At 32.7% G+C, this 16,577-nt stretch overlaps 1 protein-coding gene across 1 annotated transcript in view; it reads left to right on the top strand.

Annotated features, from left to right (window-relative positions):
* Positions 1 to 16,577, top strand: part of rhpn1 (rhophilin, Rho GTPase binding protein 1) — a 41,436-nt gene that overhangs the window by 2,391 nt on the left and 22,468 nt on the right. The window contains exons 2-5 of the mRNA XM_056481506.1: positions 5,615 to 5,730; positions 7,578 to 7,706; positions 11,572 to 11,647; positions 13,268 to 13,345. Of these exons, the coding sequence (XP_056337481.1) occupies positions 5,615 to 5,730; positions 7,578 to 7,706; positions 11,572 to 11,647; positions 13,268 to 13,345 (399 nt within the window). The remainder of the gene's footprint in view (positions 1 to 5,614; positions 5,731 to 7,577; positions 7,707 to 11,571; positions 11,648 to 13,267; positions 13,346 to 16,577) is intronic.

Below are 16,577 nucleotides of genomic sequence, written 5' to 3'. Positions count from 1 at the left end.
CAGGTATATCTAAGATGTAACTTGCTGTATCACCGTGTCTTTAATGATCACAGGCCTGTGTTCAGAAACACTTCGTGGGTCAAGGACCATTTCTTATGTCTTTTTTACATTTAACACAAGACAGTTCTAATCACACCACTGAATGAAATTATCTATTTCACTGTGGTATGATGATAGGTCCATGTCTTAATGTAAAAGACCTAAAATGGCTGTGTCATCAGCATATTTCATAATATAATTATTAAAATGTGTGCTCCTGCAATCATTCGTGTACAAAGCAAAAAGCACAGGTGATGAAACACAACCTTGTGGCACTCCTGTATTACTCCTGTATTACTATATCTGACCTCAGGGTAAAACCATTTAATTAAGAAAGTACTGACAAAGTACTTTATTTAAAGTTTCCAAAGCAAATCCAAATAGATCCACTTATGTGGTAAACAAAGCAAGTCTCTCATGTAATATCTCTACTAAAAGACAGAAAATACTACTTTACAAACTGTATTGTGAATTTTTCCTATCAACATTTTAATATTACTATTTTTATATCACAATAATATTAGTTAAATTAATTTAAAAACCGAATAAATCTACATTTCTACACATTTCCACAAGTAAATAAACAGACTCAATGATGGGCTAAAAATCTGTGTATTTCTGTGCATGCAGATTCCGTGTGGACCTAGTAGTAAAGTTATTTGATGATCTTATAAATGATGTTGCTGTTAATAAACTATTTTATTATATATTAGTTAGTTAAAGAATATCATGGTAATAGCATGACTTTATATTCCACAATATAGTGTTATTTAAATGCAGTGGACAGTATATAAAAACTGTCTTACTTATTTAAATCTTATATGTCATTGCACCTCTGTGGAATTGAACAAGTGACCAATAGAAGCTAAAATTAATAAAGGATTATTGCTTAAAGTGTTTAAAAATCATTTTAAGCCTTCGATTTGTATTATTGGTATAAATATGATATAAAAGATGGAGGTTTAACTATCAACACAATCTGTTATACAGCTGTAAATTGCTTTTTAACATATTTCATTGTATCTGAGCAAACAGTAATGCCTATCATACATTTTCCCTCATGATTTAAAATAGACGCACAGTAAAATGTAGTTCTGTGTAACAATAACTTGTCAAAAAAAAACTTAATTAGAACTTGAATCGTATGACGTCATATTAATAAACTATATTTAAGGATTGCTTTATTTGCTATTCTTTGCCTACCAAATACTTACTTAAATATATCTTTTCATAAAGTTATAAATAATAACTTTTTTTGCCACTATCTTTCAAACCACCAGGTTTGACCTGTTTTGCAGCTAAGTTTTAATCATTTAAAATGTAATATTGTTTAATTTTTATGCCTTGTTCTCTATGACTTTAGTAAGAGCAGATCAGATAAAGCGTATAAATAAATATTCTATGCCGAATGATGATGGAACATTATTTTATTCATATTTTGACATTTTATTTTATTCAAAAGTTATTTAAAACATTAAAGAAGACACTTTACTTGCATTTAATATGCTTTCCAAAAATCACTTTGGGTAATTTAATTTGACAGAACAACAAGTCCAATGTATGAGCGACCGAACAGAACAGAATAGAACAGAATAGAATGAATAGAACAGTACAGAATGAACAGAATAGATTAGAACTGAATAGAATAAATAGAACAGAACAAATAGAATGGAATAGAACAGAATAGAACCGACAAGAACAGAACAGAATAGAATAAAATAGAATAAAATAGAACATAATGAGTAGAATAGAATAGAATGAATAGAATAGAGGAGAAAAGAATGAACAGAATAGAATAGAACAGAATGAATAGAAATGAACAGAACAGAATGAAAATAATAGAATAGAACAGAACAGAATGAATAAAATAGAATAGAACAGGATGTAAAGAATAGAATAGAATAGAACAGAATAAACAGAATATAAATAGAATAGAATAGAACCAAATAGAATAGAACAGAACCGAATAGAACAAAACGAATAGAATAGAACAGAACAGAATAAAAAGATAAAATAGAATAGAACAGGATAGAATAGACCAGAGTAGATATAATAGAATACAACAAATTAGAACAGAATAGATAAAACATTCATTCATTCATTCATTTTCCTTCAGCTTAGTCTCTTATATATCAGGGGTTACCACAGTGGAATGAACCACCAACTATTCCAGCATGTTTTACACTGCGGATCCCCTTTCAGCTGCAACCCAGTACTGGGAAACACCCATACATACTCATTCACACACACACACACTCATACACTATGGCCAATTTAGTTCATAAATTCCCCTATAGCGCATGTGTTTGGACTGTGGGGGAAACCGGAGCACCCGGAGGAAACCCACGCCAACACTGGGAGAACATGCAAACTCCACACAGAAACGCCAACTGACCCAGCCGGGACTCAAATCAGCAACCTTTTTGCTGTGAGGCCACAGTGCTAACCACTGAGCCACCATGACGCCATAGATAGAACAGATATAATAGAACAGAATAAATATAATGGAACGAAAGAAACAGTATAGAACAAAACAGAGAGTGTAGAATAGGGCTGGGCGATTTAGCCTAAAATCAAAATCTCTAATAATTGAACATGTTAACTCCATTACGATTAATGAACGATTAATTTATTTATTAATTTAACAAGTTTTATACAGTAAATATGCTCATATTACAAGTGAGAGATATTGAATGAATGATGCATTACTTGATTTTAAAATAATTAAAGGAAACACACACTATCTACTATCTCTGATTATTTATTGAACATCAACCTTGAACAACTGAAATTAAAACACACATTGCCTGAAACCAACAGTCACGTTTTTCTTATGAATAAATGAAAATTAATAACTTGCACTTTTGGAGACAAAATTATTATTTTCAATGTAAATGTTTTCATATTAAAAGTCTAAAATAAGCAGTAATTAAATAACTCCTTTATATCCTGTAAATAATATTTTAAACAGTGCATTTCTTGCATCTTCTGTAAACAAATAATGTAAATAATAATTTTTATGTAATGGAAAATATGTTGTGTCTGGTGCAGCTTCCAATCATCTTCAATGTAGTGTAAACTTGTGTTGTGTAGTTGCAGTACAATTTTTGAGAGGTGCATGAATGCTGCGCCAGACCATCCTCCTGCATTCGAGGCAGAAGTATAAAGGAGCCTTAACAGAGTGGGGTCATGTGACTCAACACGCGGTAGGGAACGTACCTAAAAAAATTGACCTGGAAAAATTGGAACAATTATAGGTTCTGAATGACGATTTCAATTACTTTTCGATTAATTTCCCAGCCCTAAAGTAGAAAATAATACATACTATAGAATGAAACAGACTATAAAATAGAATAAAACATTTTTAGACCACACAATAACAATGTTTTAACTTTAAAGAGGTAAAAAATCAATATCTGGTGGAATAACCCTGATTTTCAGTCACAACAAATGAAAACATAGTTATTTTGACAATTTTTCTGCAATTTTGCCAATATTTTTTATTTGAAACGTGGAAGAAATGTTACAGAACTTATTATTAACATATGAGCAATTCCATACAAATGTCAACCTCGCTATGAAAAAAATTAAGTTTTCACCAAAATAGAGAATCTGTTTCTACATTTTTTGTGTAAGCAAGTATTTTACAGTACTTTGAAAATACTCAGAAATGTCTCTGATTTATCAAAGTCACACAAGTGCCAATTTCACTTCTGTCACATCCATAACAGAAAAGTGTCCCATCCATAAAGCGTTTTCCTCATAAATACGAAAACGTCAAATACAATCAAATCACCCACGTTTGTTCAATAGTGAGTCGACTCTTATCCTTTTGATTAGCATTATTTCTTTTGGGTTGTGCAGTTTAATTCACAGAACTTCTACAAAGTACGTTGAATACTGTAAACTCGCAGACTTTCTTGTCACATCCATAACGCATGTTTATTTTCCTCATTTAAAATATAAAAAATGTTTACAGATTAATCTTTCTCTAATCCCATAACTCTGTGGTCAATTGTTTTGTAAAATATAAACAGTTCCTTCAACATAATGAACGTACACTTCCTATGGGAATTTATATTTTGAGTTTTTACTGCAAATGTCACATCCATAATGCTGGAATTGCTCATATATAAATATTAACCGTTTACTCTACAGTATCCCTAAAACACTCAGAGAATTTGAGAAGTGGTGTCTATCTAATCTATTTATCTACTTTCTTAATCACAGGAATCTTCGAACATTACAAATAATAATAATAATAATAATAATAATAATAATAATAAAAACAATAATAATAACAACAACAACAACAACAATAATAATAATAATAATAATAATAATATAATAATAATAATAATAATAATAATAATAATAATAATAATAATAATAATAATAACAATAATAATAATAATAATAATAATAATAACCATAATAATAATAATAATAATAATAATATAATAATAATAATAATAATAATAATAATAATAATAACCATAATAATAATAATAACCATAATAATAACCATAATAATAATAACCAAAATAATAATAACCATAATAATAATAACCATAATAATAATAATAATAATAATAATAACCATAATAATAATAATAACCATAATAATAACCATAATAATAATAATAACCATAATAATAATAACCATAATAATAACCATAATAATAATAATAATAACCATAATAATAATAATAATAATAATAAAAAAATAAATAAAAAATAAAAATAATAATAATAATATAATAATAATATAATAATATAATAATAATAATATAATAATATAATAATAATAACCATAATAATAATAATAATAACCATAATAATAATAATAATAATAATAATAATAACCATAATAATAATAATAATAAAAATAATAATAATAATAATAATAATAATATAATAATAATAACCATAATAATAATAATAATAATAATATATTAATAATAATAATAATAATAATAATATAATAATAATAATAATAATAATAATAATAATATATTAATAATAATAATAATAATAATATATTAATAATAATAATAATAATAATAATAATAATAATATATTAATAATAATAATAATAATAATAATAATATATTAATAATAATAATAATAATAATATATTAATAATAATAATAATAATAATATATTAATAATAATAATAATAATAATAATAATAATAATAATAATAATAATAATATATTAATAATAATAATAATAATAGTAATAATGCATTTTTATTCATATGTTTACATCTCTGAGTGGAATTGGATATTTAATGGAAAAAAAATCAAGTTTTTTGCTAAGTGAACTTGTCTGCAATTGGAAAGAAAACCTGATGCTTGAGTTATTTGGTTAAAAGTAACGTGCGCGAATAGAATAGAATAGAATAAAATAGAACAGAATAGAACAGAATTAAATGGAATTGCATTGATACATTCAAATGCAGAGTAAAGCAGTAAGGTGAAATGTAAAATATTCTAATGTAAAATATGCTAATTTGATGTGATGAGATGCCTGTGTGTGTGTGTGTGTGTGTGTGTGTGTGTGTGTGTTTTAGGGATGTGATCCTCTGGTGTCGACCCAGCGCAGTAAACTGCAGCAGCGCAGAGCCAAACTCAACCAGCAGATCAACCGAGAGCTGCTTCTGCGCAGCGGAGCTGAAAATCTCTACAGGTATCAGTGTGTGTGTGTGTTTGCTTATTTTACAGAATAACACACACACACTATGCAAACGTTCTTCCAGCTAACAGGAAGTGACCCGTGACACGCCTCTGTGTTTTGATCAGCATTTATTCTTCCATCACAATACGAGTCATTTAATATTGCAGAAACACCGTACCATTGCAAAATAAACACAGCATTAAAAACACACAGCAAAGCAGCGCTGATTCTTTTATGTAGGGATTTGTTTAAGTGTTACATCATAAGCCATAAAGCAAAAAAAAAATAATACAAACTTCAAACAACAAAAGCAGATACAAGATCTATTTAATGAAAGGAAATAACTGCAATCTGCAAAAACACAACTAAATTAAAAATAAGAGAATTAAAATATATAATAATATATTTATAAGTATATGCTGAAACAATATATTTCAACAGCAAAATATGTCTATATTTTACTCTAAAATGATTAATTGCTACTAATTGGGTTCAGAATTGAAGCTTGTATTAACACATTAAGTATGTGTGTATACTGTACTATATACAGTTCTCCTTGTATTTACAGTGCTCAGCAAAATTGAGTCCATTCTGAAAACAAATATTTGTCTCCATTTCTCAGTGTATACACTGTAGGCAATGTATTTTGGTACATTTAAACAAAAAAGATTTATTAAACAGATATTTATTAAAATAATATTTTAGTCACCAAACATATTTAGAAATTGAAGGATAAAACAATTAAATTCAAGCAAAATATTGCAAAAAATGACAGGTAACTAAATATTGTCAATTTTTAGTAGATTTTTTTCCTCTTTTTAAAATTTGTAATTAATATTTTTTTATAACATATAAATTTAGGTGTACTAGTTTTTGGACTGTTATCTGAAGTTATTTTGTTAGATTAGCTCCAGATTTGTCCTCAGTACTGACTAATCTAATGTATATACACAAATATAATATTGTAGAGCTTCTAGTGTTGGGCAATGTCGACCAGTTTGGCATCGTACGATGTCTAATGTGAAACATCGCGATGAACGATGGCATCGTCGTCTGGGGCGGCACTGAATTAATTATTCATGAATTCATAACGAATTAATTATTTGTAGCCTACAGTTTCAACTACCTGACCCGCATGGTCTTTGTTTTACCCATAACCAAAACATAAATAAATAAAGATAAGCTACACACAAATGACCACCTGTCAATCACTTTTTCCGTGGGAGTCTGGCATGAATAGGCAGAGTGATCTGTGTCGTTATAATGGCTTCAACAAACTTGGTAGGTAAAGAATGTGTACAATCAACAGGAACCAACCAACAGTCTCTCAGAGCTTATCACTAAAATGACTAAGTACAAGTGTGAAAGCGAAAAACTAAAGCAGTGTACTGACGCTGTGACACGTTACCTGATAGCTTCAAAAGACCAAAGAGTCGTTAGATAGAGACAAGAATAATTCAATATCACGTTTAACAACTATAGTGAGACGTAATCCAGCGGTACATCCTTGATAATCTGTCTGACGTGCACTGCTCTCTAGGGTTGTACTTAGACATGCTGAGCACTCTACATCTACCTGATGTGGACGATGACATTGGCACACTGTTGTGCATAAATTTAGTTTATTATCGTTTTTAACGTCTTTTTTTTTAAGAAAAGTAATGCTGATAAAAGTATATGAATATAACTAGATTTTGCTTGTATTTACACATTATTTCTAATAATTTTGCACCAACAGTCAAACTATGTGAACGTGCACACCTTTTCGAAAGTCTTAAATTCGGTAAAACCTGCAGAAACCCTGAATGAGGGAGTAAATGGGGTGATTCTTCTTGTCTGTAATGTGATGTTTTCTTCAGGGCCAGCACTAATCAGAAGGTGAAGGAGACTGTAGCGTTAGAGCTGAGTTTTGTCAACTCCAACCTTCAGCTTCTCAAAGAAGAACTGGAGGAACTGAACAGCAGTATGAACATCTACCAGACCGAGAGGTCAGTTACACACGCACCTGTCATTTGCCATGTTTCCACCCACCTTTTTTACGCACATTGAGAAATCAAATCAGAAAAAAATGTGCATATTCTAAAATAGAAACATGTTTGTTGAGTAAATTCATGCATGTGCTTAATCAGTGTGTGTGCTGTGATGTAGTTTTTGCCAGATGCTGATCAGATGTAAATGTGTGTTTGAGGGTTTTTGCATTTCCATTGTTGCAGATCTGAAATGTTGTTCTGCTGCTTGTAAAAAGCCTCAGCCCTCCGTCAGTCCATCATCACAGTGCTTCAGTATTATTATTCTTCTATTATTATTATTCCCTCCAGAACTGTCTTGAGCATCTGTCTCACGACTCTAAAAGCCACCGCATTCAACACGTTCATTGGGCTTTGTCTTCAGAGGTGCAACTCATTTATTAGAGAAATGAAAACACCACAGTGGCCTCTAAAACTACACTTCTCTGACTGATATTCACTCCAGTTTATCCGGAAGTGATGATTTTGTTTTCATTTGCTTCTCACTGGATGGAAACGCTGCTTTATTTACTAATGTTTTAAGCCATATAAGTAGGCCCACAGGGAATTTGCGCGTGCAGAATTCTGCAGATTTTTAGCCCATCATTAATTCTGTTTATTTACTTGAGTAAATGTGTGTAAACCTATATTTATTCAGTTCTTAAATTAATTACAGTAATATTATTGACTAATATGAAAATGTTCATCTGATTTATGTATAATGCAGTGTGTACAGTAAAATTCTCTGTCTTTTAGTTGAGATATTATATGAGAAACTTGCTTTGTTTACCAAATAAAGTGAATCTAATTGGATTTGCATTTTAAACATTAAATACAAGTTAAAGAAGATATTATTTTAAATTTCAGATATTAAGTTTTTAGTTATGATACTCCCAAAAAATTCCGCAGAAATCCGCAGATTTTTAGCAAAATTCTCCGCAGAAATAGCAAAAAACATCTGCAGATTCCGTCTGGCCCTATATATAAGTTAACTTGGCATTAAACCACAAAGCAGGAATAGGAATCTCGCTCTGATAACTTGGTAAACTTGCTTGAAGAACAGAAAAATCTGAATTAACACGCAATAAAATTATGTAAGAAGAATGAACTTATTTAGATGCAAAACACATTTGTAGTTTTAAGCAGAGCAGATCCTGCAACATTTGCAAATACACTCATCATTCATTCATTTTCTTTTCGGCTGAGTCCCTTTATTAATCCGGGGTCACCACAGTGGAATGAACCGCCAACTTATACAGCATATGTTTTACGCAGCGGATGCCCTTCCAGCTGCAACCCATCACTGGGAAACATCCATACACACTCCTTCAAACACACACACTACAGACAATTTTAGCTTACCCAATTTCTCTATAGCACATGTTTTTGGACTTGTGGGGGAAACCTGAGCACCCGGAGGAAACACGCCAACACGCGGAGAACATGCAAACTCCACACACAGAAATGCCAACTGACCCAGCCGAGGCTCGAACCAGCAAACTTCTTGCTGTGAGGCGAATGTACTACTTACTGCGTCACTGTGCAGCCCCTGCAAATACACTATTACTTTTAATTAATAATAATAATAATAATAATAATAATAATAATAATTCCTTACATTTCGATAGGACTTTTCTGGACATTCAAAGCACTTTATACATTGGGGGTAATCTCATACACCACCATGTGCAGCATCCACCTGGATGACGTGACGACAGCCATGTTGCACCAGACCACACACCAGCTGATTGGTGGAGAGCAGGCAGAGTGATGAAGACAGATGAGGATGGTTAGGAGGCCATTATGTACAGAGGCCAGTGTGCATATTTTGGCCAGGAAGCCGGGGTTAAACCCCTGCTCATTTTCGGAGGACATCCTAGGATTTTTAATGACCACAAAGAGTCGGGACCTCAGTTTAACCTCTCATCTGAAAGATGGCGCTCACTGAGAGTATAGTGTCCTCTTCGCTATACTGGGGCATCAGGACTCACGCAGGTAGAGCGCCTCCTGCTGGTCTCACCAACACCACTTCCGGCAGCAACCTAGCTTTCCCATGTGATCTCTAATCCAGATACTGACCAGGCTCAGCCCTGCTTATCTTCAGTGGGAGCGACCATGTGAGAGTTGCAGAGAGCTAGCTGCTAGTTTATATTTGGTAGTCTTTTTAATTTCCTGTAACTTTATTACTCATAAATACAGTGTGATTGATGGCACTGTGGTTTCTGAAAAAACATCTGTTTTAAGTGATTTTCGAACAAAAAAAATACAGTAATTTGTCAAGTTTGAAACATTTGCAGTTAGTCAAGACAAATATTTTTATGTTGCTTTAACTTATTTTTAGTTAATCAGGTTTCAAATAAAGTTATACAAAGTTTAACTTTAACTCTGCATGAACTAGAAGCTGCGACCATTTTTTTCCCATATCGTGACGCAGGTCCTAGAGAAGCAGAATATTAAATGAGAAAGCAGTGGGTGTGGCTTGTTTCTACTGCAAGCTGATTGGATGTAGTAAAGTAGGCATTTCAGTCAGAAAGATGGGGAAAAGGGTTTAAGGAGCATGACTGCAACCTAACAGACTCCTCCTCCTGCTCACCATTTATGTTTGTTGTCATAGCGCCGGCCATACCTGGCAACATTCGTATCATAAAATCCAGGAGATTTTATCTGGGGGTGCGCCAGTGGCGTAGCGCAAAATGCAGGGGGCCCCCTGCACGGACTGCTGGCCGAAATCACTGAACCCAGGGGGGGTGGAATTCCGGGAGTTTTGGCAGGTATGGTGCTGGCAGTTGGAGGGGCGTGGTTAAATGCGTTAGCCACACCCATAGATATTTACATTAGATGTCGCCTGCCCTGTCTATTGGAAAAAATAAGTACTGTCTATTAGTACAGGGTAGCGCTCCTTTGAAATGAATGCGGGACCGAACTGCAGTGGAGGACTGTGTCCATCCAGAGCCAGAGATGGACACATGTACATATATCTACGATCAGGAGTTTTCCCGGTGGTCATTATTTGCAAATTGTTTTTTTAAATTACGAAAATTATAATTTATCATCACTTTTCTACATTGATGGATGAGCGACTGCACGGGCATTGCTGACAGAGTGTGTGTTTGTGTGCATGGAAATGTATTATTCTCCCTCCTGATAGATTGGATCTAATCCTGAAACACACCTGCTTTCACTTCTCATACTATAACGAGGGAGCGATTAGTTTGTGAATGAATCCCTGTTATGAACGACTCGTTCACTTAGTTGACAGTAATATTTGTTTCTAGCACCGCAGCATCTTGTCATATTTCATTTGCATTGTTTGCTTATTTTATTCAACAAAACTAGCATAAGCCGAGTATTTAGTGTGAGTTGGTGTTGCTTTGCCTTATGGTCAGTGCAGTAAGTGACTGTATTTTCATCAATAATATTACTTGTTGAGCACAGAAGTTCATGACATATAAAAACATAAGAAACGAAATCTTACCTATGAAATGTTCTGTCTTTGTGCTTTGTTTTCTTTGTTTGCTTGTTACTATAATCAGAGAATTCAGCTAATAACAAACAGGAAGCGCATTTTCAGATTTTAATTAAATATTACAAGGGCAAACTATTGTTCTTTTCTTAGTGACATGCACAGATGAATTGTTCAGCACAAAGCTAGCAATGTGAGCTAACAAAATCAGTATGGTTAGTTTTGATTTCATGGAAACTTTAATATTTTAGTTAGTTTGATTGATGCAAGTTGAGATGAGTAGAAAAGTTCATTTGATTCAACTAATTAAAGGCAGCAAATTTTTTTTTATTCCAGCATAGCTGCATCAGACATTCACAAACAATCCTTTGTATTTGATCACAGTGAGACGCTCAATGTTCCCATGATTCCCCTGGGCTTGAAAGAGACTAAAGAGATCGACATGACCGTCCCTCTTCAGGTGAGACCTACAGCATTCATGAGCATCTCTGAATGTGTGCGTGTTAGGGCTGCATCATATTGGAAAAATTAGGGATTACAATATTTGTTTTTTCAGCGAGATACATTACGATATGAAATATATTTCACCAAATAGATTGAACAACTCTTTTTCTGAAGAATTCACTTTTCCAGAAAGTTTGGGGTGACTATTGACCTTATTCTTCAATGCGGAAGTGCGCTCGTTTTCACGATTGTTTTAGAACTTCCGATTCAGTTGCCTGTGGGAGAAATGACTAGGAATAATAAACGGCAAAAAACAGTCAAACTACTCACTCTACAAACAAGTGTTTGCATTAGAATACAGACAAAATAGAATAATATAATAAGAAAATATCAGTTTGCAACACCAAGCAGCAAACCGAGCTGTTTTTAACGTCTAAAAATGAATGGAAGTGAATGAGACCGGAAGTTTCGAGCCAAAATGATTCAAATGGCTGCATCCACTCGTACGCGGAGAATAAGGTGAATATAGTAGGCACCAAACATTGCACCAAAATATATTGCGCTAAACGATATTATTGTCATTTTAAGACCATTTTATGCCACTCAGAGAATATATAATGCCAGAATGACAATATATCATCACAATGCGAGTACACTCTTTCACAGACACATTTTATTTTATTCTTAAGAATATTTCATTTAACTATAGTCATTTTATTAATAATGAGACATTGGAATCAGAATGTGAAGGCGTATATCCTAAATAAATATAATACATGTTATTAACAACAAAAGTGCAAGGTAAAGAGTAACAAAGGCTGCGATATCAGCTACCAGATCTACTTTAGCTGTCAGACACCCACATGAGAATATCCTATAGTAATTTATAGTAAATACTACAGTGTTTATTAACCATACTGACACCTCCAGTAGAGATGGTAATGTTGCACAATCAGTTGCTAGAATTGGTTTTAATGTACGAGCGATCTATATTGCAACACCAAAAATGACTGAGCTCATGTTCGTGTGCTGTAATAAGTCCAGATATTGATTATTGTGACAGGCCTACTTTATAATGGAGCACATCTGCATAAATGACAAAAATTTACTTTAAATTAGGTTTTAGGCATGAGAAACCATACAACTGAGAGAAATAAAGTGTTTTATATTTGTCTGGTAAGTCAGTTGGAAACAGATATAAAAAAATCTAATAATAAATTAATAATATTAATTAATCAAATTAATTAATTTTAATAATTAATAAAATAATAATAAAATAATTAATGAAATTAATAATAAACTTTTTAATATAAAATAATATAAACAGACAGATTTCACTATAAAATGTATTTTAATTAGTTTATGTTATTGTTTCTTGTGCTTGAATACTTTAAACTCACTTGATATGTTCAACAGGAAAAAACTAATGCAATTAATAAACTTTAAATCCACAATAGTTCAACTTTAGCCATAATCTACAAGCTCCTGGTCAACAATAAGTCATAACAGACATTGCAGATCCAGCGATGTGACTATTGTGCATGTGCATATTGCGATAACGATGCAGAAACCATATATTATCCAGCCATAATGTGTGTACAAATTAAATTTTAATGCGTCTTTTCTGCTTCTTCAGGATTTTATTGCTGAACATTACGGCGAGGACGCGTCTCTGTACCTGAACGAGATCCAGGATTTTATGGAGCTTAGACAGGTCAGGCCAGATTTACTCATTATTTACTAGCCATGGGACGTTCATAAAAGGATCAGTTCTGTTTGTATCACAGTTCTTTGCTCATAATTTGATTCGGTTTTCGTTGTATAAAACTCCACTATAGACCATTTTAAGGGGTGTAAACAATAAAAGTGGCCATAACGTATTTCCCATTTTTAATTTTCATTGGCTTCCGACGATCCAAAAATGCTGTTTTAACATTAAGTTATGATTGAATTGCTTCTTGAAATAGTTTGACAACAAGCAAATGTTTATGAAGATGTCACATTGAAATGGTCTATTGTAACACTTAGAAATGCCATACATCAGCAACATACAAAACCATTTACCTTATATATAATCTAATAAAAAACATTTTACCTTATAAAAAAGTTATTCTAAAGAACATATATTTCTGATTTCAGAGTTTTAATTTAGTCTTTTGTTGTTGATTAATAGTAATGATGACAGCACGTTCTTTTTTTTTTTACTATTTGTAGATATAAATAAACAATAAATAAAGCTCTGATGTTTGCTTACAAAGCGACCTCTGGCTTTGCTCCTTCATATCTGCTCTCACTTCTGCAGATGTATGTGCCCTCCAGAAACTTGCGTTCTGTGAATGAACGTCGCCTCATTGTTCCATCCCGAAGAGGGAAGAAATCACTTTCCCGAACTCTCACATTCAATCTGCCCAGTTGGTGGAATGAACTCCCTAACTACATCAGAACAGCAGAGTCACTTGCTGTCTTCAAGAAACGACTAAACTCAACTATTTAGTCTTCACTTTCCCTCCTAATCTGTAACTGCCTCTCTGGCTATACCACTAACTGTACTCTCTCTCTCTCTCTCTCTCTCTCTCAAAAAAAAAACCACATTTCTAATGCTTTGCTTCTTAGACTTTACACACCTGAAACTTGTCTATAGCACTTATTCACTGCTGCTCTTATAGTTGTGTAAATTGCTTCCTTGTCCTCATTTGTAAGTCGCTTTGGATAAAAGCGTCTGCTAAATGACTAAATGTAATGTAAATGTAAATATATAAATAATTTTTTTTCAGTGCTCTATATACGAGTTCACCCCACACAAATCTCTCATTTAAAGGAATATTTTCTATAAGAAGTTTTAAAATGTTATATTTGTGCAGATACATTAGATTATTCAGCACTGAAGCTGATATAGGTCCAAAATGAGTACACCAAAATGTAAATGTCAGGGAAAAAAATGAATAAATTTAAAAAGAGCAGCAGCGTAGCGGCACGGAAGGGGAAGCGATGCCACCTCACATAAAGAAGGTCGCTGGGTCAGTTGGCTTTTCTGTGTGGAGTTTGCATGTTCTTTGTGTTGGCGTGGGTTTCCTCTGGGTGCACCGTTTCCCCCACAGTCCAAATGCATGCACTGTGGGGGAATTGGGTAAATTGTCTAAATTGTCAGTGTATGTGTGTGTGAATAAGTGTGTATGGGTGTTTCCCAGTAGTGGGTTGCAGCTGGAAGGGCATCTACTGTGTAAAACATATGCTGGATAAGTTCTGCTGTGGCGACCCCTGATTAATAAAGGGACTAAGCCAAAAAGAAAATGAATGAATGAAATTTAAAAAAGGAAAATAAAAGAGAAACAAAAAATTGTTGAAATTTAGTAATTTGTAGATCTTTCCCCTATATTTTGCATGAATTTAAATGCATTATCTTTCTATTTCTAAAGATGTTCAGTGACTAAAATATGATTTTAATAAATACAGTTCAAGTCAGAATTATTAGCCCCCCCTGTTTATTTTTTTCAACACATTTCTAATCATAATAGTTTTAATAACTCATCTCTAATAACTGATTTATTTTATCTTTGTCATGATGACAGTAAATAATATTAGACTAGATATTCTTCAAGACACTTCTATACAGCTTAAAGTGACATTTAAAGGCTTAACTAGGTTAATTAAGTTAACTAGGCAGGTTAGGGTAATTAGGCAAGTTATTGTATAATGATGGTTTTTTCTGTAGACTATCAAAAAAATATTGCTCAAAGGGGGCTTATAATATTGACCTTAAAATGGTGTTTAAAAAATTAAAAGCTGATTTTATTCTAGCCGAAATAAAACAAATAAGACTTTCTCCAGCAGGAAAAATATTATCAGACATACTGTGAAAATTTCCTGAATCTGTTCAACATCATTTGGGAAATATTTAAAAAAGAAAAAAAAAAATCAAAAGGGGCTAATAATTTAGATTTTCAACTGTATATCCATTTAATGAATCTGCTTTGTTCAAATGCACCAAAATATATGACCCCTATTCACTGAGAAATTGATAAAAATTTATTTATGCAGAGCCTGTATTAAGGCATACAAAAATCTTGTCATCAATGCATTGTGATTCTTTCTGTAGCGATTCTGAACTGATTCTCAGAAGTTGCGAATCAATTCTGTTTTCACATTAGATTGCGACAGTACGGGCGTGAGCTAGAAACAGAAAAATGATAAGCATTGACAGGATTGAATCATGAAGTTCCTAAAGATTCCCATCCCTAATATCTTCTGTTTTCTGTCGAACTCAAAAGCAGAAACTTTGAAGAAGGCTGAAAACTGGCATTAATTGAGTTCTATAGTGGGTAAAACAAATACTGTGAAAGTCAATGGTTACAGGTTTTTAACATTCTTCAAAATTCTTCTGTTTAACAGAACAAAAAACAAAGTTTGGTACAAGTGGAGGGAGAGTAAATGATGACTAAATTAACATTTTTGGACGATTTGTCCCTTTAAGATGTTTTGTGAGTACGGGCATGCATTTCCTGAATAAAACATACAAGATATGCTCCCTTCAAACTGAAATCATCAAGAAATATCCTGTGGAGTTGACCTTGCAGGGCACTAATTGTATAATACGTTTAAGCTCATTGTGGATACGCACCCTTGTCTACATTTCTGGTAAACCACAAATATGTACCTGAGGCTACATCTGGCTGCATTTTGTGTGAGAAACGAATGCTATGGGGCAGTATGATGCTGCTGACAGCTTCTGTTCTGTTCATTTACCTCTGTATCAACTGCTTTTCCGGTGTTACCAGTTTGCCCATTAGCTTGACGCTTAGTCCGATGGACTTGGGACTGGGAGTGTGAGTGGACCGCGATGACAGGGTTTGAGTCCGGTGAAGAACAGTTCCAGAAACCAGGTAAAACTAGAACAAAAAAAAGAAAGAATAAGTAAATAACAGGCTGAAAATGTGGTAAAATCACAT

Source organism: Danio aesculapii, chromosome 20 (genome assembly GCF_903798145.1).
Source record: "Danio aesculapii chromosome 20, fDanAes4.1, whole genome shotgun sequence".
In the NCBI taxonomy this organism is placed as follows: Eukaryota; Metazoa; Chordata; class Actinopteri; order Cypriniformes; family Danionidae; genus Danio; species Danio aesculapii.
The sequence above is the reverse complement of the archived record's forward strand: the minus strand, read 5'-3'. Positions and strand labels throughout refer to the sequence as shown.